General features: G+C 34.8%; 4 protein-coding genes across 7 annotated transcripts; 2 read left to right on the forward strand and 2 right to left on the reverse strand.

Annotated features, from left to right (window-relative positions):
* Positions 1–1,420: 1,420 nt before the first annotated feature.
* On the forward strand, positions 1,421–10,044 carry LOC105169031 (MLO-like protein 4). Its single transcript, XM_011089289.3, has 15 exons — positions 1,421–1,892; positions 2,017–2,074; positions 2,182–2,414; positions 4,739–4,855; positions 4,943–5,021; positions 5,115–5,221; positions 5,688–5,762; positions 6,109–6,194; positions 7,291–7,340; positions 7,974–8,014; positions 8,152–8,322; positions 8,408–8,443; positions 8,634–8,701; positions 8,783–8,843; positions 8,938–10,044. The coding sequence occupies exons 1-15, from the start codon at positions 1,767–1,769 to the stop codon at positions 9,331–9,333; spliced, it is 1,704 nt and encodes a 567-aa protein (XP_011087591.1). The 5' UTR covers positions 1,421–1,766; the 3' UTR covers positions 9,334–10,044.
* A 1,719-nt stretch (positions 10,045–11,763) lies between these two features.
* Positions 11,764–13,778, reverse strand: LOC105169033 (Polyketide cyclase/dehydrase and lipid transport superfamily protein). Its single transcript, XM_011089291.3, has 7 exons — positions 13,698–13,778; positions 13,528–13,588; positions 13,005–13,090; positions 12,655–12,916; positions 12,404–12,562; positions 12,148–12,294; positions 11,764–11,924 (listed from the first exon to the last, which is right to left on the reverse strand). The coding sequence occupies exons 2-7, from the start codon at positions 13,564–13,566 to the stop codon at positions 11,805–11,807; spliced, it is 813 nt and encodes a 270-aa protein (XP_011087593.2). The 5' UTR covers positions 13,567–13,588; positions 13,698–13,778; the 3' UTR covers positions 11,764–11,804.
* Positions 13,779–13,998: 220 nt separating this feature from the next.
* LOC105169032 (NAD(P)-binding Rossmann-fold superfamily protein) lies at positions 13,999–18,742 on the reverse strand. Its single transcript, XM_088883349.1, has 3 exons — positions 17,956–18,742; positions 15,514–15,863; positions 13,999–14,274 (listed from the first exon to the last, which is right to left on the reverse strand). The coding sequence occupies exons 1-3, from the start codon at positions 18,457–18,459 to the stop codon at positions 14,112–14,114; spliced, it is 1,017 nt and encodes a 338-aa protein (XP_088739475.1). The 5' UTR covers positions 18,460–18,742; the 3' UTR covers positions 13,999–14,111.
* A 318-nt stretch (positions 18,743–19,060) lies between these two features.
* On the forward strand, positions 19,061–24,945 carry LOC105169034 (yacP-like NYN domain protein). Of its 4 annotated transcripts, none has more exons than XM_011089293.3 (11): positions 19,061–19,520; positions 20,035–20,106; positions 20,198–20,322; positions 20,422–20,582; positions 21,638–21,707; positions 22,429–22,483; positions 22,600–22,683; positions 23,154–23,192; positions 23,687–23,733; positions 24,037–24,151; positions 24,381–24,945. In XM_011089293.3, the coding sequence occupies exons 1-10, from the start codon at positions 19,395–19,397 to the stop codon at positions 24,143–24,145; spliced, it is 888 nt and encodes a 295-aa protein (XP_011087595.1). In that variant the 5' UTR covers positions 19,061–19,394; the 3' UTR covers positions 24,146–24,151; positions 24,381–24,945. The 4 variants fall into 4 exon arrangements, with proteins under 4 accessions (XP_011087595.1, XP_011087596.1, XP_011087597.1 ...); XM_011089294.3 differs by having other exon boundaries at positions 24,390–24,945; XM_011089295.3 differs by having other exon boundaries at positions 24,414–24,945.
* The last annotated feature ends 225 nt before the right edge of the window (positions 24,946–25,170 follow it).

Genomic DNA, 25,170 nt, shown 5'->3' on the forward strand with positions numbered 1-25,170 from the left:
TGGCACGCATATGGGAAAATTGTAACTCAAATCGGGCTTGACAGAATCTGAATCAATTGCAACTTGTCGTGTGATTAAGGAAAGTGACACTACACAACAAGTCTAATATACTTCCTCTGAAATTGATTTGGTTCGTCCAAATCTGATTCGAGTAGAAATTTTCCATGCATATGTATGTATATATGATTCTATAATGCCAACAAGACGAGGAGAGAGAGAGAGGAGAGAGAGAGGAGAGAGAGTTCATGTTCATTTGGCTAGTCCTGCATCTACATAGATTGCTACGTGTTTTAGTTGAGTCTAATTGACAGATAAAACCTTAATCGTTAATTTATCTTATTCAAATTAGTTGAAAGAATTAAAATTGTCGCTAAATTAAGATTTATAAAACTAAAACTATCAGTTCAATATTTACTGAACTAGTTTTGCTAAACCCCTTATATATTTACGATTTCTTTTTCATATTTTCATTATTTAATAACATAATAATATGGGTAAAAGAAATGCCCTCCTTTTGTTCTGTCAATTGTAACACTTATCCGTCTAAGTTTGAAAATTACTAGCTTTCATAACACACGTAATACTTGTGTGAATACAATTAAATTGACATGACAGAGGTTTTAAACATAAAAATCACTATATGAATAAAAGTTGCTCAAGTCATCAACATAAATCCAATTGGGGATAAATATTGTAGTGATAGGGGTGTAAAGATTATATCGACTATTTGAAAGAAATAAATAAATTATATTATCATCGATCTTTAAAAAAATAATTGATATTCTGAAATTTGGTCTTGCAGTGACACAAATCGATCAGTGAGTGATAAAGTAATTTTTTTTTACTAGCCATCAGGGCACGCAATATTTGTGAGCAAATAATCAAATAGATACAATATAAATTAAAGATAAATATGATAGTGTATTAACGGCTAAAAGATGATGTGGACCATTTGTAATAAATAAGCAATTATATTGGTATAAATATTTAAAAATATAATTAGTATTAAATTTGGTATAATGGTGTCATCAATTGCTGTATGTTTGTAGGTAAAACTGTCCTTATTCTATATACTTAGCTGTTGTGGAATATTATTTGTGACTGACATAACAAATTTGTCTTTATTTTTTTAAAATATATTATAAATCAAAGTAAAATATATAAATATACATTACATTAAAAAAAAGAAAAAATAATTGATTTATTTTTGTGATTGTTGTGAGTAGAGTGATTGCAGAGGTTATTTTCTTTTTATATTAGTAGAGAGAAATAAAATATCCATAAGAATAACAAATACAAGAACAAATATCACCTAATCCCAACATGTTCTTGCAATCAATAGAACCAAAGTCCTGGGGAATTGCTTTCTGGGGAAGTGTAGCCCTGTAGAACAAATCCAGGATGGTGGAAAATGTAAGGTAGTTGAGCTAGGTGTTCAACTCCAGCGCTAGAACAACGCATCCAACTAACACACCTTAATGAACATGGGACCATTTGCTTCCCTTTTTTATAGCACTCCATGCAGCGCATGTTTAATGCCATATACGACGACATGGTCTCCTCTCACCTCTGTCATACCAAATCAAACATACATAATACAACACATTAATTAATTAAATCTCCATAAATGGCTTCCTCCCTCAGTCCTCGCCCTTTTCTCCTTGTTTGTTTTGGAATCCATTTGCCACACCCACCTGGGCTCAAGATTTCACTTCGATTGAGGGTTTGATGTTGGCTTAAAGTTTGAGTTATTGGTTGGAATTGCAATGGGAAGTAGGGAAGAGGAAGGACGATCCTTGGCTGAAACGCCCACCTGGGCTGTTGCCACTGTCATCACATTTATGGTTACCATTGGGTTTCTGATTCATGGAGGTTTAGTGAAGTTTGGGAAGGTTGAAATCCCTCTTTGATTTGTGTTTATGTTGGATTTCTTGGAGTTTTTGTTGAAAATGGTTCAAAATCAACATGGGTTCTCGAAAATTTTGTTGATTTTTTGTTTGTGGTGTTGTATGGCAGTGGTTAGATAGGACTAAAAGGAAGCAACTTCTTGCTGCACTGGACAAGATCAAGGAAGGTAAGAAGAGGTGTGGTCTTCTCTGGTTTGTTTGTTTTGTTGGTGTCTTTGGTGAAAGTTGAATTCTTTGATTCTATGAGCTTAGTTCTTCTTTGGTTTGAACTCAGAGCTAATGGTGTTTGGACTTCTGTCGTTGCTGATGGGTCATTGGATCGTTTTCGTGGCTAAAATTTGTGTCAAGTCATCGGCAGTGAGTAGCCGGTTCTATCCATGTGTGGCTAGTAATTATGTGAAGCATGAAGGATTTGAGAATCAAGCTGTTGACTTAAGGTCTAATCATTTGAACTCCTCCACTGCGCGATCCTTGTTGGAAGACGTGCATCAAGGTTTTTGTCCCCAGGTATGCTTTGTGAAGGCTGATAATGTCTTTCAAGAACATGCAGTAGCAATGGTTTTAATCAGTTCTCCTGTTTCTTACAAGTTCTTATCATCTATCTGGAATAAGCTGGTTTTTCCTTTTTGAACATATTCAAACTGTAGTACTATACGAGCTTTAAGTACTTTTCTTAGCGTATTTTGTTGCATAGATTCTCCGTTAAAATGCACCGGCACTTGAAAATATAACGTCTATTTTGTCGGACACTCGTCGGACATTGTTACTGACATGAGACGTGTACGATGCTGTGCATGTCCATAATTAAGTGAGTCGTGTCACAATTGATGGTGTGTTCGAGTTCAATAAGCTTTGTTCTGATGGCCAGTGTTGGAGCTCGGAAGAGTGAAATCATACATGAGCTTGAGTTTGAGCTCGAGCTCGAATAGAGCCCGTTCATAAAAGAAAGAAACATAATAATTTTGAACTAAAAAACTAATTAAAACCATTTAGTTTTCTTAGCAAATCTTTATAAACAATATTAGTTTAACAAAAGATACTTGTATTTTAAATTCTATTGTAAAAAGATATTCTCAAAAAATTAGGATAGTAACAAATATTAAGTTGGGAAAAGTATTATTTTAGTCCGCTAAGTATGTCTAATTTTAATTTTAGTCCGATAACTATGCTCATTTTTGTTTAGGTCCAGTAACTAATGAAATTGCTTACTTTTAGTCCTCTAACAGATTTTCGGACAATTTTACCCATATGAATGCATATGGACGAAAACTGCCTTTCAAAAGTTGTATAGGGATAAAATTGTCCAAAAATCTTCCAGATGACTAAAAGTAAGTAATTTCTTAAGTTACTGGACCTAAACAAAAATGAACATAGTTATCGGACTAAAATTAAAATTAAGCATACTTAGTGGACTAAAATAATACTTTTCCCTATTAAGTTAGATGTTGATAATGATATGTGAATAAAATTTATTAATTACTTATTCAGTAAGTAAAAGGTGTCAGTGAATTAATTTAACTCATAATTTTGTAATTGTTGTTATTTTACATACATAATACCTATTAGTTTATATTTAGCAACATATTTAGTAAATATTCAGAAACATGCATTAGATCATACATACACAACTTGGTACAGTTACGCATTTATTAAATGAAAAAGTATATATTATAATATGTCATTTGCAATAAGTTTGTCCGGAGAATTTCTTTTTCTTTTTTTTAGTTATATCATGTAAAAAGTTGATAGTAATAATGTATATGATACAAATGCATATATAAACACTAGAGATATTTTCTAGAAATAAAATGAGAATAACCTGAAAGTAAATTTTTAAGATAAAATAATTGCAATTTCAGTATCTCATACTTAGAAAAGCTAGGTATTCCTTAAACACAAACTTACAGAGAATTTTATTAAATTAATTACATATATACATATGTTCATAGATTAAATACTGATTACATAAATATGAAAACCTGTTAATACTTAGAAGAATATCTGATTCTTTAAGTTTTATTTGCAAAAGTATTTTGGATTGGACTATAGGAAAAAATATGAACAATTGCCTATAAAAACTATCGAGATGATTGATTCATAGAAATAAGATGAGAATGAACTGAAAATTGATATTCACATAGATAATAAAAATCATATATGCATACTTAAATATGAAAACCTGTTAATACTTGAATAATGATTAGGTAAATATGAAAACCTGTTAATACTTGAATAATGATTAGGTAAATATGAAAACCTGTTATACTTAAATAAATATTTTTCCAAAATTGGAGTGACATAATATGCATTGATTTAGCATTTTTTAGATACATCTTACATAATTTTCAGAAAAAATCTGATTATTACTACTGATTACTGCATAAGATTTTTAAATATCTAATGTTGACTGATTTATATTAGTTTATGTGTATTTACTTGATATAGTATTTATATTATATATAACATTTTATATAATAATAAAAATGTAATATCTAAAAAATAGGAAAAAACTCCCGAGTTGGGCGCTGGCCGAGCTCGACCTCAAGTAAGCTCCTCTCAATCTCGAAAAGCTCAAGGACAAGTCAAGCTCTAGAGCAAGCAAACTTACTAGGATTACAAGTTGGCTCGACTCATTTGCATCCCTAGGAAGAAGCGGAGATGCACTAACTTGTATTTTGTAGCATTCAGAAGAGCAATATTGGCTTCATACTCAAGTTTTCCTCAACAAATGTTGTGTAGCAAAATAGAAATATCAAATACTTCACTTTTTGTTTTTAAACTTTTGGCTTCAGTTTAGAAGGAAAATGTTCAACATCTAGCTCTTCTCACAGGACCATCAACCGTTTGCTTCGTATGAGAGCCTTGAGCAGCTTCATCGCTTATTGTTTGTTCTGGGCATTACCCATGTCTCCTATAGTTTTTTAGCTGTTGCATTAGCCTTGATCAAGGTAAATATTTCAGCTTATGGTTACTTCTTGTTGCACACACATTAGATATTGCCCCAGCACGCTCAAAACTTGCTGTCACTAATGCAGATATATAGCTGGAGGACATGGGAAAACCATGCCAAGACAATGGCTCTTCGGGGCTTGCTAACAACAGATACTTCTGCTGGTGATTGATTTGATTCTTATGAATTTTTGTCCCCAGCAATTTTATCTTTACAATGAATATTTACAACTTGTTTCCTTGCAATATGTGATACAGCTCCTGAAGACAGGGGAAAAGGTGGTGTGAGAATGAAGCGCCTAACAACTTTTATATCTCATCACACTTCTCATCCATGGAGTCAACACAGACTTCTTGTTTGGCTGGTATGCCCACCTGTAGAGTATCATAGGTCTGACCAAATAACTGGTGAATTAAGACTTTCTTGATGCATTCTGATCAGACCTGTTCATATAGAGTTGTCTTTATTATTAGGTCTTGTTTCTGCCTAGATAATTATAGAAAATCAACTTCAGTAAAACATCACAGCAACTGATAGGTGATAAATTCAGTCAGAAAATATTAAATAACATCTCTCTTCCAGTGATCAATTATCTTACATACTTAATATGTGCTCTAATTCATCCTTAATGTAATATCGAAAGATATAGAGACCTTGGCACATTTTATGACCAATTTATTCCAGGGGCCATTTTGCAGCTGGGAAATTTTTTTTTGGTTTCTTTTTCCTATTTCATACGCTTTAGGCATAATTCGGTTTCATCATTTTCCTTTGTATGCTTTTGTGTTTATCTTGGCTCTTGAACTTTTCACGAACTGTTTTGTTCACAGCTTTGTTTCAGCCGCCAATTCTGGAGTTCAATTAACCAAGCAGATTACACGGCCCTGCGACTAGGCTTCCTTACTGTAAGTTGTCTCCTTAACTTCTTCATCAATCATTTTTTAATCCTAGTAAGATATTTTCAAGCAATTCTTTCAGAACTTTGACTATTTGAACTTATAATGATAAGAAATAACAGCATGGTCATTTAAGGGCCTGCTATTAGAGTTTCGATTACGAGTTACGACTTCTCTAGAAACACTCCACTGATGACAAAGATACATATGTCGATGTACTTTTGAGTTATAGGTTAAGAAGTTATATAACAAAGTGACTTTGGAGTGGACTTCGTTTTGCCAGAACTTGCATTACTGCTTATTGTTACCAAGTGAAAGTATAATGTTTTTTTCTTCGTATTGATATCTTTTGCAGACTCATCAATTACCTTTTACTTATGATTTCCACAATTACATGCTTCGAAGTATGGAGGAAGAATTTCGAGATATTGTTGGCATTAGGTACCAAATCATGGTTCTGCTTTTTAATATTTTTCACAGAATGTTATTCAATTCATTTCGTGTTTGTGATGCAATCTTGCATGCATTACCAAGTGTTACCCATTACTCACTATGCCACTAACTAGAGATGATTTTTCTTTGTTTTATACATAGGTTTGAGTCAGTCATATGACGCGAATGGACTACATGTGTATACACATTCCCTTCTCAAATAGGGAGGGAACTCGTGTGTAATACCTTGCAACCAACAACTCTTGGTCTATTTACTGCCAAATTCCTAGGTTTCCTTATGTTGTGTAATACAGTAAGGGGCAAAGTAATCTTATTGTGGCATTACAACGACTAACTCTCTAACACATGACGAACTGACAAACTTAGACAACTTTGAGCAGAAATGTGTATTTTCTTTCAGCAGAGAATTTCCATTACATATCAAGAGTACAAGCTGGGTTTAGGCTCCTAGTAAAACAATATATTGATATGTCTAATGATAGTCTGAGCTAGAATATCCTAATGAATAAAGTATTTACAAAAATATAGATAATAATTGTCAAGGCTGTATGAGTTATAAAATCTGGCTCTAGATGGAGCTGTACGAGGCATGAAATCCGAGCTTTTGATAGAGCTGTGTACCTATTTCTTGAATGTATCCTCTTTGTATTCTTCACTCTCTATCAGCCTATGGCAAGACGACAACCACTTTTGACTCTTAAAGCTGCAACTTTTCTCAAATTGGTGGGCTTAGTATCCGGCAATGGACTACTTTGAATGACCTCTAGATAAAAATAGTTCTTTTCATTTGGGAAGACATCCAAATCTATGCTCTCTCTTTAGAATATTACACTCTTGTCTTACCATGTATATAACACATAATCTTTGTACTATTTTGTTTAATTCTGAGTTGTTTCTCAAACTTTAGACTATGCTATGTATCTCATCGGATTCTATTGCTTTGTCTCTGCTGTGGATCTGTTTAGTTTATCGTATTCAATAAAGAAAGTACATCCATGAAGTTTCAACAATCTGCTGTGTCTAAACCTGCATTAACCTTAGATACTAAACGAAAGAGTCTAACGATTCCTTCCCTCTTTTGCAGTATCCCACTTTGGATTTTTGCTATTACCTGCATTGTTCTAGGCTTTCATGGTAATTCTTGTAACTAAAAGTGTTTTTGCAAGAAATCTGTAGGAGAGAGTTTAAACGTGCTTCTATCTCATCATTTATCGTGATAAACGACATTTCTATGGAAACATTAAACCTCCCTTGATGAATTGGCATGAGGATTAGTTTGCATGTCTATGTGCACCGATTGAACGAGTAAGTAAGATATGGACCTAGGTTTGAAGCTTCTCCTTTGAAATTGAAGTGATTGAAGAAACTTTATTCCCTTGTTACAGATAAGCAGGGTTTGGTTTTAAAAACAAGTACTTCCTTTATTCTTTTTTAACAATTTGAGACACCTGAATTAAAGATGAAGATAATAGAATATAGCAAACTATAAAATATATGACTCCTTTGTATGCATGTGGGCTCATAATTCCTGTGTTATGAGTCTCATGGACTGTCTTTGTAGCAGGACCTTTTTTCCCCTTTGACAATCAAAATCGGCAGAAGGCAGTGATTAAATTTGAAGAAAACATTTATAAATCAAAGCAATTTTATTAAAATTAACGTACATAGTGCAATTTCCAGTTAAATCATGTTGAATTTTATTTCTAAACATTTATAGACTTTCTTCTTGTTATTACTGTTCTAAGATATAATAGTTTCTGGCCTCAGGAACAAATATATATTTCTGGGTTTCTTTCCTCCCTGCTATTGTAAGTTTTTAACTAGTTTTTCTCTGATTAACCTTCAAAAGTTAACAGTATTTTCATTATCCTTCAGATTTTCCTTGTACGATTTTCTATCTATTGCTCACATTTCTTGATCATTTACTTCAATTGTGCTCAAGCAGTTGATCCTCCTGGTCGGTACAAAACTGCATCGCATAGTTGTAAAGCTGGCTGTTGAAGTTGTAGATTCAAGTCATTGGACAGGATTTGAACAGTTCAACCTAAGGGATGAGCTGTTCTGGTTTGGCAACCCGAGGCTTCTTCTTCGGTTGATACAATTTATATTGTTTCAGGTTAGATAGCTTTCCTGATACTTTGAAATTCGATTAGGAACAGATAAACAACCATTTCATTATTTCTGTTGTTGTGGTATTGCAGAACGCATTTGAAATGGCGACATACATATGGTCTATGGTAAGACTTTGTTGATCCCTATAAAATACTTAGCTGTATTTAATTTTGAAAAACAGAAGTATTTCACTTCAGAAGCTCGGTATAGGGTTCTAGTAATTGGTAATTAAGCCCATGAAAGTTAACTAGTCTCATCCGTTAATCATTTTCTATGTTCTTTCTTTTTAATGTCCTTTGATTGGAATTTTTCCAGTGGGAAATAAAGGATTCATCGTGTTTCATCGGTGATCGCACTTTCCTTATTACTCGCTTGATATTTGGGTATGCATTTTCACTGATCTACTCAGCAACCTGTGCTAGAAAAGAAAGATCAATTTGTGAGTTCAGTCAATTTTCGTGCAGGATCGTCTCCCAGTTCTGGTGTAGCTTTATTACATTCCCTCTCTATGTTATTGTTGCTCAGGTAAAACAAGAGATGGTGGGCAACTTACGCTCTCTGTTGTCTTTGGATGTTAACCTCGCTGTCTTTTCCCATAATTCGAACTTTATTGTTGCAGATGGGGTCGAAGTTTAAGAAAACCATAATATCTGAAAATGTGAGGAAATCACTTCACGGGTGGCGCAGGAAAGTGAAGACTAGACACGGCGGACAACCTTTCAGAATGCTAACTGTGCCCTCATCCGTGGATGAGGGAGATAAAAACTTTGAGAGTGTCTCTTCCACTAAGGGTGGATACTCAACAAGATTTGAAGGTCGCTTCATGCCTAATCAGAATCTCTCTTCGGGACAGTCTGAACGAAATGAAATATCATCATTCAACGAGAAACTCCAGGATCAGGTTTGTTCTGCTCCACAGGATGAATATAGCAATGAAAGATATGGTCAAGAAATTAAACCTAGTGATGATGTAGAGGAGATTCCTGTACTTCCATCAAAGGAACAGCCAAACTAAGTTTACTCGCTCTTTTCAAAATCAAATTTTACACAGTTGAAAGTTGGTATGTTCCTCTTCCAGAGGATTTTATCCATGACTTCCCAGCTCTCGTGGTATTGCTGTTGTATGGATGAAATAGTCTTCGTGTTAGTTTCTTGTTCAACCGGATGCTGATCGTTAGATCAGTCGTGCCAGCGCCCCTTTCTCATGCAGCACGGCCCAGTTCATATAATTGTAAACTTCACTTTCATAGGTAAAGGTCATCTCGTTGATCTCAGGTAGTGTGATTGATTCTTGAAGTCCTTCGACACAAGTGTCAAAGGTAGTGAAATAAATGCGGTCAATAGTACATCCATGACATGAAGAATTGAGATACTTATAGTGTTGAGGTCCATATAAATCAGTCACATTAATATGAGCACCGATGACTGGATCAGATCGATCCAACTGGAGTAAAGTGTGCTGCTCTTTGCAGTGGTTAGTAAGTCTTGCAAAGCCTAAAGGGCCTATTTGGGTGCAGCAACGGGGGCATCCTAGACGATCAATGTTTACTCTTCTTAGTTCCACGTTAATTACTGCAGTATGTATTGTGGGGGAAATTCTAATTTGGACCAATTGGTCAGTTTAAAACTAATTATCTACCAAATGTAATATACTTGTGATGTGATTACTGTACAATTCAAGAAAAATGATAAATCACATTAGAAGGGATTGTTTGGTTCGATCAAACCTTATTTGAGTATAATTTTCGGTTTTGAAGAGTGTTTCAAAACAAAACTCAATTTTTTAAAGAGTTTATTGCACTTAAACCCCCTTTTAAAAATGTGAAATCATATTTTTTTTCTAAAGAAATTTTTAAAATTACACTTATACTTCCTTCAAGAATTCTTTTTTTACAATTGTACCCCTTCAATTAGGGTTTTCGTTTTGCATAGAAAATGTTGACCTCAATAAAAAAGAAAAATAAAAGATACATAAACTTTTAATTGTACCCTTTATTCAGCTTTGCAGTCCCAAGTTTGTTATTCCCATATGTTTCTTAGAGCGTTTCAAAATGAAAATTACTTTTCTACATTGAGATTGTGGTCGCTTTATTAGTAATTTACAGTAGACTCTCTTTAAGTTTGTCATAATTACATATACTTTTTTCTTATTTGCAAGATTACAAATACCCTCACTAAAATTATAAATACCTCACAATGGAATATTTTAATTTCAGGGGATATTTATAATTTTTCAAACGAAAAATAAGTATTTACAATTATGACAAACTTCGTAAGAGAATTTACCCTATTTTTTATGGTCAAGTCTGAATTTATTTATATATTATATAATTTATGACGTAACAGTTAGAAATTGAAATTTTTATTGGGCTGAGACAATATGAAGATTAATTATTTTCAATTATCAGGTAAAGTTATTTATGAATTTATCAAGTCCACTTTTTTATACTAATGACTTAATTCCTTGAAATTGAATATAATCAAATCAAAAATCCAATATGCCAAAATGCTACTATATATTGATCTGAATTAATCAATTTGATTTCCATATTCTGGTTCGATATTCCATAAATTGAAGTTTGTGTTCAAATTAAAAAATAAATAAATAGTTAATTATTTAAAAAATATAAAAACACTTCTAATTTATTTTTGTTAAATTTTAATAAGTAATAAAAAATAGTATAAAAATTAATAGTTATATGCTACTATCATATTATTTGTTATAATTTTACACATAGATAAGGTATTATATACATGTAAATATATTTGCTTCACATTTATATCCATTTTGGAATAAAACTTGTCTTGTATTTTATTATCAAGTTTCTTTGTTAATTTTTTTTTTATCGACAATATTCTGCCTATTATTTTAGAATTAATTTCATTTACTGACATGTAAAATTTTAAGAAATAAACAATTAATATAACCTTTGCTTAGTTGTCAAATCTATTCAAGAATTATTATTTTGCCAATTTTCACTTGTTAAACTTGGATTAATATTTTTCCAATTTCATAATAATAATAACAATTAGTATAATATTCACTTACATAATAATATCAAATTGGCATTGTACTTAAAACTAATAATAATAATAAAATACTCCCAAAGCTATTTATATTTTTAATAAGTATATATATATATATATAAAACCTCGATATTGGTAAGAATTCCACCAATGTGATAAATTACTAATTATGTGCTTTAATTTAAACCAGTTTCCAATCAAAACTGCGGAAAGTGACAAAAGATTAAGAGGCAAAATACAGCTCCATCACTTTGCATCATTATGAAATTTGAATATTAGTAGTTTAACTTATGGGAAAAAACCCATATATCAAAAATAGAATCATGACAATTCAAATATGTTGAGATAATCATGACATGTAATAACCTATATATTTATATATTTGGTCACTTAATTTCTTGTAATATATTAATAACTATTTTCTTTTTTTTTTTTTTTTTGCTTTATACAAAAGTATAATCATGTAGCAGCAGTGGTGGGACATGACAGCACCTGCTTTTTAAGGTTTTCAATTATCATAACCAACTTTGTATTGAAACGATTCACAAAGCATTTGGGTAGCCATCCTGCAGGATCCAACTGCAACAAACAAACAAACCCCAGTAATTATAAATTAAAAATCAAAATTCATTGATGAAACTTAAAGATTTAAGAAAGAAGTCCAAGGATTTGTTTGTTTTCATTTTCTTGATGTCTGAACACACAGTTGAGTGTATGTTTTTGCTTATTTGTTCATTTTGCATTAACAGAAATGCAAAACCAAACATATTAAAAGGAAGTGGATGATTGAAGTTTTGCTTACTTGGGCTATGTAAGTAACCATGCATGAATCATCTTCCAGCTTCTCAACAACCCATCCAGACTGCAGCAAAAGCCCTCTTATTGAGTTGTTTTGCTTGGGATGTAGTCCAGCTGCTATCTCTTTTGGAAGAGAAGCCACTGCCACTACCTGTACATAACATTTTCCGCGTAAACTATGTTGTTTCTTTAGGAGGTGATTCGATTAAATCAAAATAAATTCTTTTTTTGTTCTTGGGAGATTGACGGGAACAGCTTACCAGAGTTCCATCGTCCATTGTTTCGCGTCGTTCGTAGACGATGAATTCCCTGTTTCTGAATAAAGGTTTGGATTTCTCTCCAAACCTTAGTCGGATGATGCTCAGGTTTTCTTCAAGGTCTTTGATGTAGTTGGCTTCCACTAAATCAGCATCCCACTCCTGCTAAAACTTGAATATCATTGTTTATCAGAGCTAGTTTTTTGTAGCACTAAGACAGAACCAGGGAATGCGCTGAACAGTGAATTGCTGACCTTTGCAGCATCAATTGCATTGGCCACAGTCATGAACTGCTGGGGCGAGACTGATTTCAGCACCCGACGACTTCGGAATGTGTGAAGTGATCCGGATCTACGTTTTGATATCTCCACCCCGTTCTCCATGGCAACCACTTTCCAGCCATCATTCAAAGTAAAACTCTCATCCCTGTTGGTATCTGAGGCCGAAAGCAATTCCTGAATGCAGTTCTCACTGGCGTGGAACACGTATCTTCTCAAGGAATCCTCACTTATAGACCTGTAACGACCAAATCCATAATCATCATAATGTTGCAGCTGCGATTAGTAGTCGTTAAGCAATTATAAAGAGCGGGAGACATGCTTACCAGGATCGGCCGCAGGTGGAGGGACTGCTACGCATTTTGGGCACGTTGCGACGTTTTGAGGGGGGTGCTCCTTTAATGCTGGGGAACTGAAAGATTGAGAGTGATATATATGCAAGAAGATGGAGAGAGAGAGTTTGTAAACAAAGTACAAGTCTTAGATTATTCTAGGTAGGAGAGAAGATGGTGATGGTGTGTGTAAAATAATGTGAAGTGGGCCGAGAAGATAGAAGCACATGCAATGCCAGAAAACCCTCCATGATTAGAACTGCACGTCTTTATATCCATTTCTCTCTCATAAAAGCCAACAGCATTCCATGTGCATCATCTTCCCCACTCCTCTTAACCCTTATTAATCTCCTTCTCAAACACCAAGAATCTCTCTTTCTCTATCTCTCTCTCTCTCTCTCTCTCTCTCTCTCTCTCTCTCTCTTGTTTTTAAGGAATAAACAGAGAAGAAAAGACTAAGAAACTAAAAGCCAGGCTAATAGAGCTCAGTCCACATTTATAGTTTACCAAAACATGCCTGGTTTTGGGTGACAAGAACAGAAACAAAAGCACTCATTCAGGCCCCCTTGGTCACGTGCCTGGAATAGGTTAAACTGCTGAATTAACACACCAAACAACCACCAACAATGGACAAAATTTAGTATTAATCTCTGTTCTTTCAATCTGTACTTGCTAACTCAGCCATACATTCTCTGCTTCCTGGCATGGGAAATTGTATATACAGTAATTTGACTAAATAATTGAGCCCATATTCCTGCACTCGTAAAACGAGTTCTTGGACTCATTCGTGCGACGCCCTTCAAGTTGCAGATCATGACAACGGCAAGTATGGTGCTGCATGAATTTCTCGACTACAAAACAATATTAAGAGTGAGAAACAACTTAGTAAACTGTGACTCGATTATTCATAATTTTCTATTGACCTGGCACTATCAAGATGAAGTATATGCAAATTAAATTTCAGATCTCCAACAGTAACAGCAAAGTATTGTGATGAAATCAATTGCACTGCTTTCAAAAGAAAAATTAGTTTATTGGGGTTCATTATGATATCAAATAAACAATTGAAAGATGCTCAAGTTTCCAACTCCAAAAAGGAGTTTAAGATGATGGCTTTTCCTGCCCCAGGAAGCCTTTTGCTTTAAGGCTAAACACTGTGTCCCTGACAGCATCTTCTACTGGAATAAATTTTAATCCCAAATCAATCAATCTCTTTGCAGCATCCTTGCAAGCCACCAACCCTGGTTGCGTTTCACCCGTAAATCTGTATGTTGAACTGGGATTAGTATAATCATCCAAAAAGGCATATTAATTCGACACAACAATTCACTGGATTATCTGGAATAACGATGTAATGACTAGTGATATAAAACCATTGTCAGCTGACTACATAATTAAAGATAATTTACTGTTGATATGATAAGCTTCCTACTAAAATTATAGGAAAAGTTGCCACAAGCCCAAGAAAGTCGGGGAGTTTGCAATCACACAAGCATAGGTCAAGGAGAAATAAATGCACCCTGGAAGAGTTTCCTATCATGCACTCATAGTTCATAGTGGTGTACAACTTTTCCTTACATAAAGGACCTTCATTACTTATCATTTCATCACAAGGATTGTAATAATAAGTGAAAGAAATGGGAAAATACTTATGCAAAGCTCTCCGATACTATCTTGCAGCATTGTATATCACTTTCTAAGCAAAAAGATTGATGTTTGATAAAGAACTAAAGGATCAAGAATCAACAAAAGTTTTCATCTAGTTACTTTATTGTAGCATGTCATAAGGTAAAGAATAGATTCTTCATAACTCATACTCACAACTCAAATTCAACCTAAACCAAATGGTTGATCAATACGGCATAAAATAGGGATAGGAATTAAATATCTCGACCACTCAGTTTTCTCAAAGTTGATAAGAAATACGGGCCCTATCTGCTATCGAATACAAACCCATATAGAATACTTTCTGAAAGTTGATTCTTGCAGCGAAAGCAAAAAAGGGAGAAGATAATATCCGCCTCTAGTGGGCTAGAAAATCATAATGATGCTCAAATGGGGATCCCGCAAAATATTGTGATCCAAGAAATAGAGATGAAATCACCAAACTTTTTAATGGCAATTCATGAAGCATCATTAATTCCATCCAACTGTTATCATCAATCCAATCTGCTGTGTCTTTATTTCCCCTTTTCAGCATAATCATGCTCAATATCACACAGAATTTGGAGCACTTCACCTTGTCTTAAACCTTCCAACTCCAAATGTACAACATCTAAGATCATATGCAATATTTGAAGTTGAGTTTCCAAGTGGCAGAGCATTATCGAATTCTAGGTATTATCAAGTGAATATTATCAAACAGTGGACTTTTCGCATAAACAATTCCCAGGGAGAAGCTAAATCTGGCTTATGTGGGATAAAAGTGCTTCATCAAAAAATCGTTAAACTTAACAGGCTTTTATTAAAGGGACACGAGCTCAACAAGGGAATAATAATGGACCTGTGAACGGGAAACTCGGGAAAGAGTTTTGAGATTTTCTCAGCAAAATCACCAAACTGATAGATACCATTGGTACACAGGTATCTACCCGAAGCAGTAGGAGTTTCAAACAAGAGTATTTGTGCTGTTGCTACATCTTTGACATGCACAGCCCCCAGCCAATGGTACTCCTGTGTATCTTTTGACCCCTGAAGCAGCTGTTGCAAGACGGCACAGCTAGCGTTCAGTCCGGATTGCAAAAGTTGGCCAAGACAAGTAGCAGGATTTATTGCTACGACATCCACATTATTTTCCTTTGCGAACTCCCATGCAGCTTTCTCAGCAAGAGTTTTTGACACCGGATACCATCTCTGTCAAATTAGAAAACTCATATTAAATAGCCCGTTCATGTGAACTGAGCTGACAATGAACATTGTTCCGAGTTTGGAGCTTTGAGAAGTTTATACTTGAGAGCTAAAGCGACAATGAAACAGAATGGTCACTAAGTCACATGCATCATCCAATTTTCCTCATTTTACAGAAAGAAAGCTCTAGATTTCACCATGACTATTCAACTTAAAGCCCATCAAGTAGAATAAGCTGAAAAAACAATTCTACTCACTCGATATAATCTTTAATAGATCATTTACCCTACTGCTCGTTGCAGCATCACAGGCAGGATATTAATCAGATTATTTTTCTTCAAAAGATTTTTTTCATTCAGTACGAAATTCATGAAATGCTTCAATTATGATGATAGATGACTAATAGGGTCATTGGCCTGCACAAACTTTGGATTCTGTCACTCCAGGAAAGATATCATGGATCTTTTTGGTTTTTTTGGGCCACAAGGATAATCTCATATGCTATTGACTGGGAACCAATTCTTTACAAACTGGCAGAGGACCACTCTGCCGATGAATTCTGCTTTTATCAAGTACCAGTCACACTTTCTGTGGTTCCAACCATTACTCAATAACTCTATGCCGTCCAAAGAACACATACCCCGCCAGTATCATTTTTCAGCAGTCAACTAGGGAAGACGATGTTTGGTTTTCCATATCTACCATTTTTCTAAGTGGTCCACGAATAGCTACGTGTACCTTATTTAACACTTCTCTGCTTGTGTCACCACACCACAATGGGAAGCTTGCTTTTTTATATCTAAAATAAGTTAAAGGAATTCTCCACGCACATGACCATCAAATCGGCAACAGAAGTATTTCGATTTCTACTTTTCTTACCTCCTTTTTCTTGTTAGATCGGTATAAATTGCTTGAACCTGAGCAAATTTAGCCACGGAACTCAAATGAGTCAACCACATAAGTTTAGCCACTAAGCGGAGGTGGAATTTCATCTGTTTCATCTAAAGACTAGTGGATTGCTCGCTTATTACAATACTAGATTTGGTAGCCTGAGTTTCCAAGCATGTCAGAACGAAGTAAAACAAGTAAATGACAAGCAATGAAGCTACTCAAAAGGTCATGAGAACTTGGAGGTTGAGCACTGGTTATTAACGGGGTCGTTTTAGAATTACATGTGACTACGGCAATTTTGTGTGCTTTTGGTGCTTTCTTAGCCTAATGCCATCGTCAAACATCCTAAAGGTTGATTTTAACTAAAGAAAAGCTGAGTTTCTCCTATATATAAGTTTAACATTACAGCAAAAGCAGTCAAAAACCTTTCCACTAATCCCAAAGGGACTTTTGTAATTTTAGTTTGATAATATTTCAATTTCACAGACAAACTACAAAATTGATAGAGAGGAGCTTATGACTTTTGAATTAAATTAACTCAAGTTAAGTTGTTGAAGAACATTAACTGTAAATTAAAAGCAAAAGTTCTCTTTTCAGTTTATTAGCAAGTACCTGATTTGTTCTTAACTTATTGCAAACACCTCCATTAATCTATTATGGTATATTACTCCCAAGAACTACGTCCGATAGGAAAATTCGCGCGAATCAATTACCAAAAAATGTACAATCCCATGACAAGTATAATACAAACCTCCACAGAATCTATTTCTTATCCAAGCACGAATCACATGTTAAAGAGTCAAGCCCACTCCTTCGGTACAATAATTTTATGATAAACTTGGTCTACATTAAAGAAAACGGGATAATTATATCTACACTTCATAACCTATCGTGTGTTTACACAAACCATCTTTATCTTTTGAATTATTACATATATGCCATAAAAAATATCAATATTATTATACGAACCAATCCTACTCTTTTAAATATTACACATCCCCAAAAAATATCAAAATTATTACTCAAACTACCATGGTTTCAATAATTATGCAAATGATATGGGTGCTATGGATAGAGGGGTAAGAATAATTATCCCTTACGAAAAGTGCAAATATAAATAATATTAATTCGAACAATGTAATTTTCTAGTAATAATAATATCAAGTAAATCGAATCTGAATTAAAAGTTTCAGAGATAGAGGGAAACCTGGCGTGACTTGCAATAGTCAAGATCAGTCCACGATGACTCATCAAACACCTTGCCAGTGGGCCACCCCGGGTTAGGCACCATGGCGGAGATTGAGGAAGTGAGCACCACGCGCCGCACCCCGAACTTCTTGGCGGCGGCAAGCACGTTCAGAGTGCCCTTCACCGCAGGTTCCAACAACTCCGTCTGGGGATCAACGGGGTCCTCGAGCGTGCACGGAGACGCCACGTGGAAGACCCCACCCCCGGCGCACCCCTCCACGGCCTTATCCACAGCGGCGGCGTCGAGGAGGTCGGCGTGGTGCACGATCAAGCTGACGGCGGGGCTGGTAGCGCCCGGGATGGTGAAGAGGTGAGAAGGGTCGGAGCCGGGGAATATGGAGAGGTGGATGGTGGTGTACCCGTGTTCCAGAAGAGTTTTCACTAACCATGAGCCGATGAAACCGTTGGCCCCGGTGACACACACCGGCGGTTTGGTGGCGGCGTTTCTTGGTTGGTCTGCCATAGCAGTCTGTACTGCAGCTTAATTGTTGATATATATATATATATATATATATATATATACGTGTGGGTGCATAAAATCACACACCCAACACGCAATTATATGCAAGTATCGAGAGATTAATGGGATTGTTATGAGAAGGAATTTGCAGCGTTGTCGTGTAATCTTTATCCATAATAGTTGAGAGTTCTTGAGGAAATCCGAGTCTTAAAACATCACACTTGCCTTAAAAATTCAAAGACCAAAGATCATGAGTTCAATTAAAATGTCTAATGTTTTCACTTTATATTTATATAAATTTAAATTAACTTCAACCCTTTTTGTTGCATAAAATCGTTTCACCTTTCGTTAAATTCAGAAACAATAATTTGGTTAAGTGCCTATGACACTAACAATGACATGTGGAAGTAATTGTCCTAGTTGGGAAGGGAAGGTCATAACAATTTTGATACATATGGATTGAGGAAAAAAAATTCCCTAATTATGATTTAATAGCACAAATAATCCTGAATTGATGGAACATTTTATAATTAATCGAATAATATAGTCATATAATTTTTTTTATTCAATTTTGAAAGATCGAATGAATTCAGTTGGAGACATTATTATAAACAACTTGCAAAGACTGCCTTCGACCTTAACAGCTAAGGTGGCCTATTGTCCGCCACGACCTCAAAAATCTACAGTCTCCTCTCCACCCAAAATTAAGGAAATACACAGGGGCCGGGCAACAACCACACTGGGCTTCTTTGAAGAACTCAAGAATTTGGGCAAATGTATGGAGCAGTGGAAAAATCTGAACCCGTGAAGTGAAATTCATGTTTCGAAGTGTGATTTTTTCATAATTCTTTTGCCAAGATAGTCTTGAGAAGGTAAGAAGATGAAGGATTATACATGGAATTCAAGAACAAGAAGGGTGATGATATAGCGGCTGACCCATGAAACCCATATCAACCACGCCATCATCGTCATCTTCAGCCCTGGCATTGGCATACAGTGGCTACAATTATTCTTCCAAGATTGTAGCCAAGAAAAGTAAGACCCCTCAAACACCATCGCCTAAGGTATTTTTATCTTTTTCCTTTCGTCTTTCTTGATGTTAATTTGTTGTAGTAATTTACTTGGTCGTATAGGGTATCTGAATTGATTGCACATATGCAAAGAGGTATCTGAATTGATTGCACATATGCAACGAGGTTAGGAGAAGAAGGTGAACTGTTTGAAGCTCGGTAATTGAAGTTTTTCTCCATTTAGAGCCATTGTTGATTCTTGGGCACTGAAGAATTTAAGTGTGATTTTGATTTCAAGTTTAGCTGTTACTGAAGCAGGATGGCTTTCTTGATGCCCAACAAATTTTAGAGGGTTTATATTTTAAGCTTTCCCAGATGCATAAGCAGCAAGAGGAGCTCTAGGAAATAATAATGAGTTGCATGCCTCCGATTGGAATACTGTATAAGTTTAATTAAGTGGTTGCATCTACTCAGTATGATCCGGCATAAGTATGCTTTAGTGGGAGGTATCATTCTCGAATGTGTAATGAATTCAGTTTTTATTCAGTAAAGGTTTCTGTTTTAATAGGGCCCGGAGCCACCACCTCCAAGAATTACATCAAATGTGAAGCAGAATCTGCATATCTTAAGATTATGGAAGGTTAGGTTTGGACTGAAATCCTCAAAAGTCTTGGAATTGAAATTTCTACTCTATTTTTCAGTTATTAACTGCTTTGATGAAAACCTCATAGGATTTTCAAAATAGAAAATCAAACACACCGAGGCCTGCTACTAGTTATCGCAGAAAGAGGGTCGAGAAGGATGAAATGCCAGAAGACACAGAACTCTATCGTGATCCTACTTTGGCGCTTTACTAGTAATGCTTTTTACTTCTGATATTTAATTAAACCTGTTATCCCAATCCAGTTTGTCGGCTATTAACATCTAGTGTGTTACTTATGTGTTTATTTAACAGTACAAACCAGGGCATAGAGACTGCAAGCCCTGTCTTGCTTGTTGATGGTTATAATGTATGTGGCTATTGGGCAAAGTTGAAGAAGCATTTCATGAATGGAAGACTTGATATTGCTCGCCAAAAGCTTATAGATGAACTGATAACTTTTAGTATGCTAAGAGGTTTGTTCTTCAATCATTCTTGTCTATAATTGCAGAATGTTGTTATAAAACATAAGTAGAATATGTATTGAAATCTGACTGTAAGCAAAGTACTTGTATCATATTTGGCACGTTTAATAAATACTGCTAAAGGGCCATGCTTTTATCAAATAGCTTCGATTCTTAAATCATTGGATTCTTTTCTGAGAGCGGTGGTCTTAACCTTGAAGAGATTGAGAAGTTTAGTTTAGTTAGTGCTGCCAATATTTCGATGGTTAAAGGGTCTCATTTCTGAGAACTACTACATTCCCAAGTACGGGGAGCGTAAGAAAAGCTTTTACACTCATTAAGTACTTGTTGTAAAGCAATACAATAACCAGAGTTGGGATGGTTAGAACTATGTAAAATAAAACTAAACAGTTTGTTTCTGATTCTCAGCAAGGATTGTCAATGCTCTTGAAGGCTCTTCTCTTGAGCTTCTCAAGTTAGTTCCAGAGGATGGTTTGGCTGGTGGGGTCAAGTTCTCCTTTATTTACCTAATTAGCAGCCAATATTGTGAAAAATGCTCTTTGATAGCTGTCTTTGACCATTTGATATGAAAATTACTGTGACAGATTCAACTAGTCAATGGTACAAAATTCTCTTCCTCACAAAGAACAGAAAATTTGGCATGCATCCATTTTTCCCTTTTTAGTCAGCTCAACTTATTTTGTATGAGGAGAAGAAATATATCTTTTTCTGTCAGATTCGCTGGAAGCAGACAGACTCGTTTTTGTAACTGAGTCCATAGATGGACTGTGATTTCTGCGTAACTAAAATACCTTGTTTCATCTGAGATTCCTGGGTAACTTGGAGCTAGGTTAATGGCTTTGAGGACTTTACATTTTTCAATACTGGGTCTCATGATCGCGTTTGATATATTTGGACAATAATGTTGGGACTAATGATGAAATATTCTACCATGTTTAATGGTGGTTAAGTTTCTATATAGAACATACTATAAGCTGATAGGCATGTGTCTTAAATTAGGCTCTATTATTTACTATTACTTATCTTATGTATTATTCCATCTACAGAGGTGAAAGTGGTGGTTGTATTTGATGCTATGATGTCTGGCCTACCAACACATAAAGAAAATTTTGCTGGGTACTCTTTTGTGAACCTAAACTATTGTCAGCTACAATTTTCTTGAAATTTTTATTTTTCTGTTCTAATGACATCAAAATACAGCTTGTTTGCTGCTGTTTTGTAATCACATATTATCTTATTTGTCACACCAACTGATTGTAGTAATCAAGACTTTCTTTCCGCTAACCAGAATGCGACGGACATACTGTTTTATAGATCTTGTCGAGTGTTTATGAATGCTTTTTATGCACTTTTTATGGGCGTGAATATCGTAAATCATTCCTTCGCATCTCTCAGGCACTAGTAAAATATCTGCCTGTTTTATATGTTTGATTTTCTTGATAGACGCTTTTCAACTGAGTCATGGAGAATTCTTTGTCAACTTAAAGTAAAATTATAATAAGTTCAAGTTTATAAACCCTTTTTAGTGTTCTAAACATCTCATGAAAATCAGATGCATATTAGGTTTTGTGTACTCATATTTTAATTCTTCCATTTAAGATGATTGGTTCAACAGAAAATAAAACCCTTCTCTAACCATATGTACCAAATTTTCATTTAGGTGGCTCACCAAGAACTACAAGTATCTGTATTTAAAGTGTTATCTCTATCCGTAAACTGGACATCAAAGCATCCTTCCTTATGATTCATCATAGAAAACGACATTCCACTTCTAATTTCCTTAATTGAAATTCAACTTGTCTCGTGATGCATCGATATCTGTCTTATGATTTTGCAGTATTGATATAGTATATTCTGGCGAAACCTGTGCTGATGCATGGATTGAGAAAGAGGTGAGAAAGATAATTAATATTTTCATTCTCAACTTCTTTGATGGATTTTTATGTATTCTTCTGTTAAAATATATAGTGCTGTCTCCGCTAATAGTTTGCTGTTTTTATATAATTAGGTTGTAGCTTTGAGGGAGGATGGCTGTCCAAAAGTCTGGGTCGTGACATCCGATCATTGTCAACAGCATGCAGCTTATGGAGCAGTATGTATCTAGCAAAGTTGTGTATCTGCTGTTATGGAATGCTTTCATATTGTTCTTTTCTCTTGGCTGCAATATTTCCTCTTTTTTGCAATTCCCTATTTGTTAGATTAGTGTACATATGTCCCGAATCTGCTGCTTTATATCGTGACTTGATCATTTTTTGCTACAAAATCTTCGATTCCATTTTATACTTCATCTAGATCCATGTTTTTTTGTGGTTGTCGGACTCGATAACATTTCTTGTTCATTTTTTCAAACTCAAACACTAGTTTGGTAGTTTTCAGGTGTTTTCTTAACCTCTTTTGGCGAGGGGTAAAGCTCATGTTAACCTTGATAATAGTTGCCTCGCGAGGCATGTAGCATTTGGTTTATCTCAGTTCAACGACCACCTGTTCTGGATTATTTGTCTTTACAAAGATTCTGTTGGTTAAGAAAGTAATAGACTTTCCCACTATGATGATTCTCTGCAGGGAGCTTTTGTGTGGAGTTCAAAGGCATTGGTTTCTGAGGTAATTACTATTAACAGATTTTGCTGCCAATCTTGGATTTCCAAAACTTTGTATCTTATCATTGTGGAGTATTGATACCATATGCAGATAATCTGATTTAAGATTAAAACTAGTTAGTACCGCACGAGAGAATTATGTTTCTAAAAACTAATAAATAAAAAATTTATAAATAAATTCAAACTTTACAATATAAAAATGTGCGGTCAGTAAATAATCTAAAATTTAATATAAAAACATCAACAATAAAAAGTATTGTTTTATATAAAAATAAATTGAAATATGTTACTAATTTAAATCTTTGGGTAAAGATAAACAATTATGTATTAATCTAAATTTAAATAAAAATAAAAGATAATTTATGAAAACGATATTCTGAATCTTTTGGATAAAGATAAACAGTCGCAGAACTCATTCAAAAGCATGATTTTAGATTTGTCCCAGGTGTTGTAAATTTCTTGTCTCCCATTTTTCTGATTATGTAAGTGTAATGCCAGATCAAAGCTTCACAAAAGGAGGTAGAGCAGATGCTGCGAGAACATAGGTAACCTCAAACTTTTCGATGAAGCTCGAGCTCAAGAATTTGCTTGTTCTTTGTCATTGCTACACTTTTCCTACCCAAGTAATCACGAATAAAAGACCAAACACACAATGAATGAATTTGGTAGTCGGGTTTGCAAGAACATCCGGACCCGACTGTTTCTCCATCAGTCCTATATTCTCGTATTTGTGAATAAGTTCTGGGGACAATCTTCACTTGCTTTACTTGTATGATTAGTTTAGGCATTAGGAGCGGCTGACAGGATTTGGGCTGTTCTGTTGTAATCGTTGTTTATTGATTTTGCAGGTCGACTTCTATGCAGGGTAAGTTGTTGAAGCACAATCTTGATTCTGAAGTTGTCGACGCCCTCAAGGATCTCAGAGATAAGCTGTTGGAAAATCCATCAACTTCATGATTTCTAGTATGTGGCCCTCAACTTTACACCTTGTTGATGAAAATAAATGTCGATATGTTCTGTCTTTGTCTACTCGTCCGTCTGGAGTTCAGACGGATGATTAGTCGTTTCAAGATTGTGTATTTAGTTGTCACATAGTGCTTTACGTTCATCTGCAAATTTGTAATTTAGGTTTCGAAGGATTTTTATTCATTTATTTATTTTCGACTGTGAGTTCTAATATGAAATGTACTAGGTGCATCAGTCATGGATGAAACTTGGCATGCAGGTTCCAGCTTCGGAAGATTCGGACAATCAATTTTGATCCTCTGAACATAAAACAAAAGTTTGATTTCGACGGAGCAACAGATGGATAGGGCAAACCACATTGACACCTCAGTCAAATTACACAAACATTCCTGTCTTTTGTAAAATTATATCTACACCCCCTAAGACCCTACTTGTAATTACATCTACACCTTTATTCAGAAGTAAAGTTTATACAAACACTCCTAAAAATGCTACAGTGACACCTCTTGGGGGTATAGTTATATTTTTGCGAAAGACAGGAAATGCTTGTGTATTTTGTCCTGATCTTAGGGGTGTCAACATAATCTACTCTAAAAAACTCTGTGCGTTTGGATATACACATTACACAGAGCCGTTTGAAAGTTTTTGAATTTTATTTTTATCTTTTAACTATTAGTTGCATGTCGAAAAATCATAGAAATTAGAGTTGTTTGATTAAATCATTGTAATTTATTTGTATTAATGCAAAATAAATCAAATTATTTAATACTCGAACCGAGATTAATTGGGTACTTGGGGCTTGAATATGTAAAAATGACTACTATTAATCGAATCAGTTCATTTTTGACCTGGTAATTTGAACTCATCATCACCAACCATTTTGTGTCCAAACAAACCAATCCGACCCATTTGTCACTCGTATATATGTGCCGTGGCGGGTTCAAGTTTGACCCGCACCACCAAAGATGTATATTAACGATCTGAATTTGAAGGAATAATTTGACGTCTATCAATAT

Source organism: Sesamum indicum, linkage group LG8 (genome assembly GCF_026168435.1).
Source record: "Sesamum indicum cultivar Baizhima isolate 11 linkage group LG8, ASM2616843v1, whole genome shotgun sequence".
NCBI lineage: Eukaryota > Viridiplantae > Streptophyta > Magnoliopsida > Lamiales > Pedaliaceae > Sesamum > Sesamum indicum.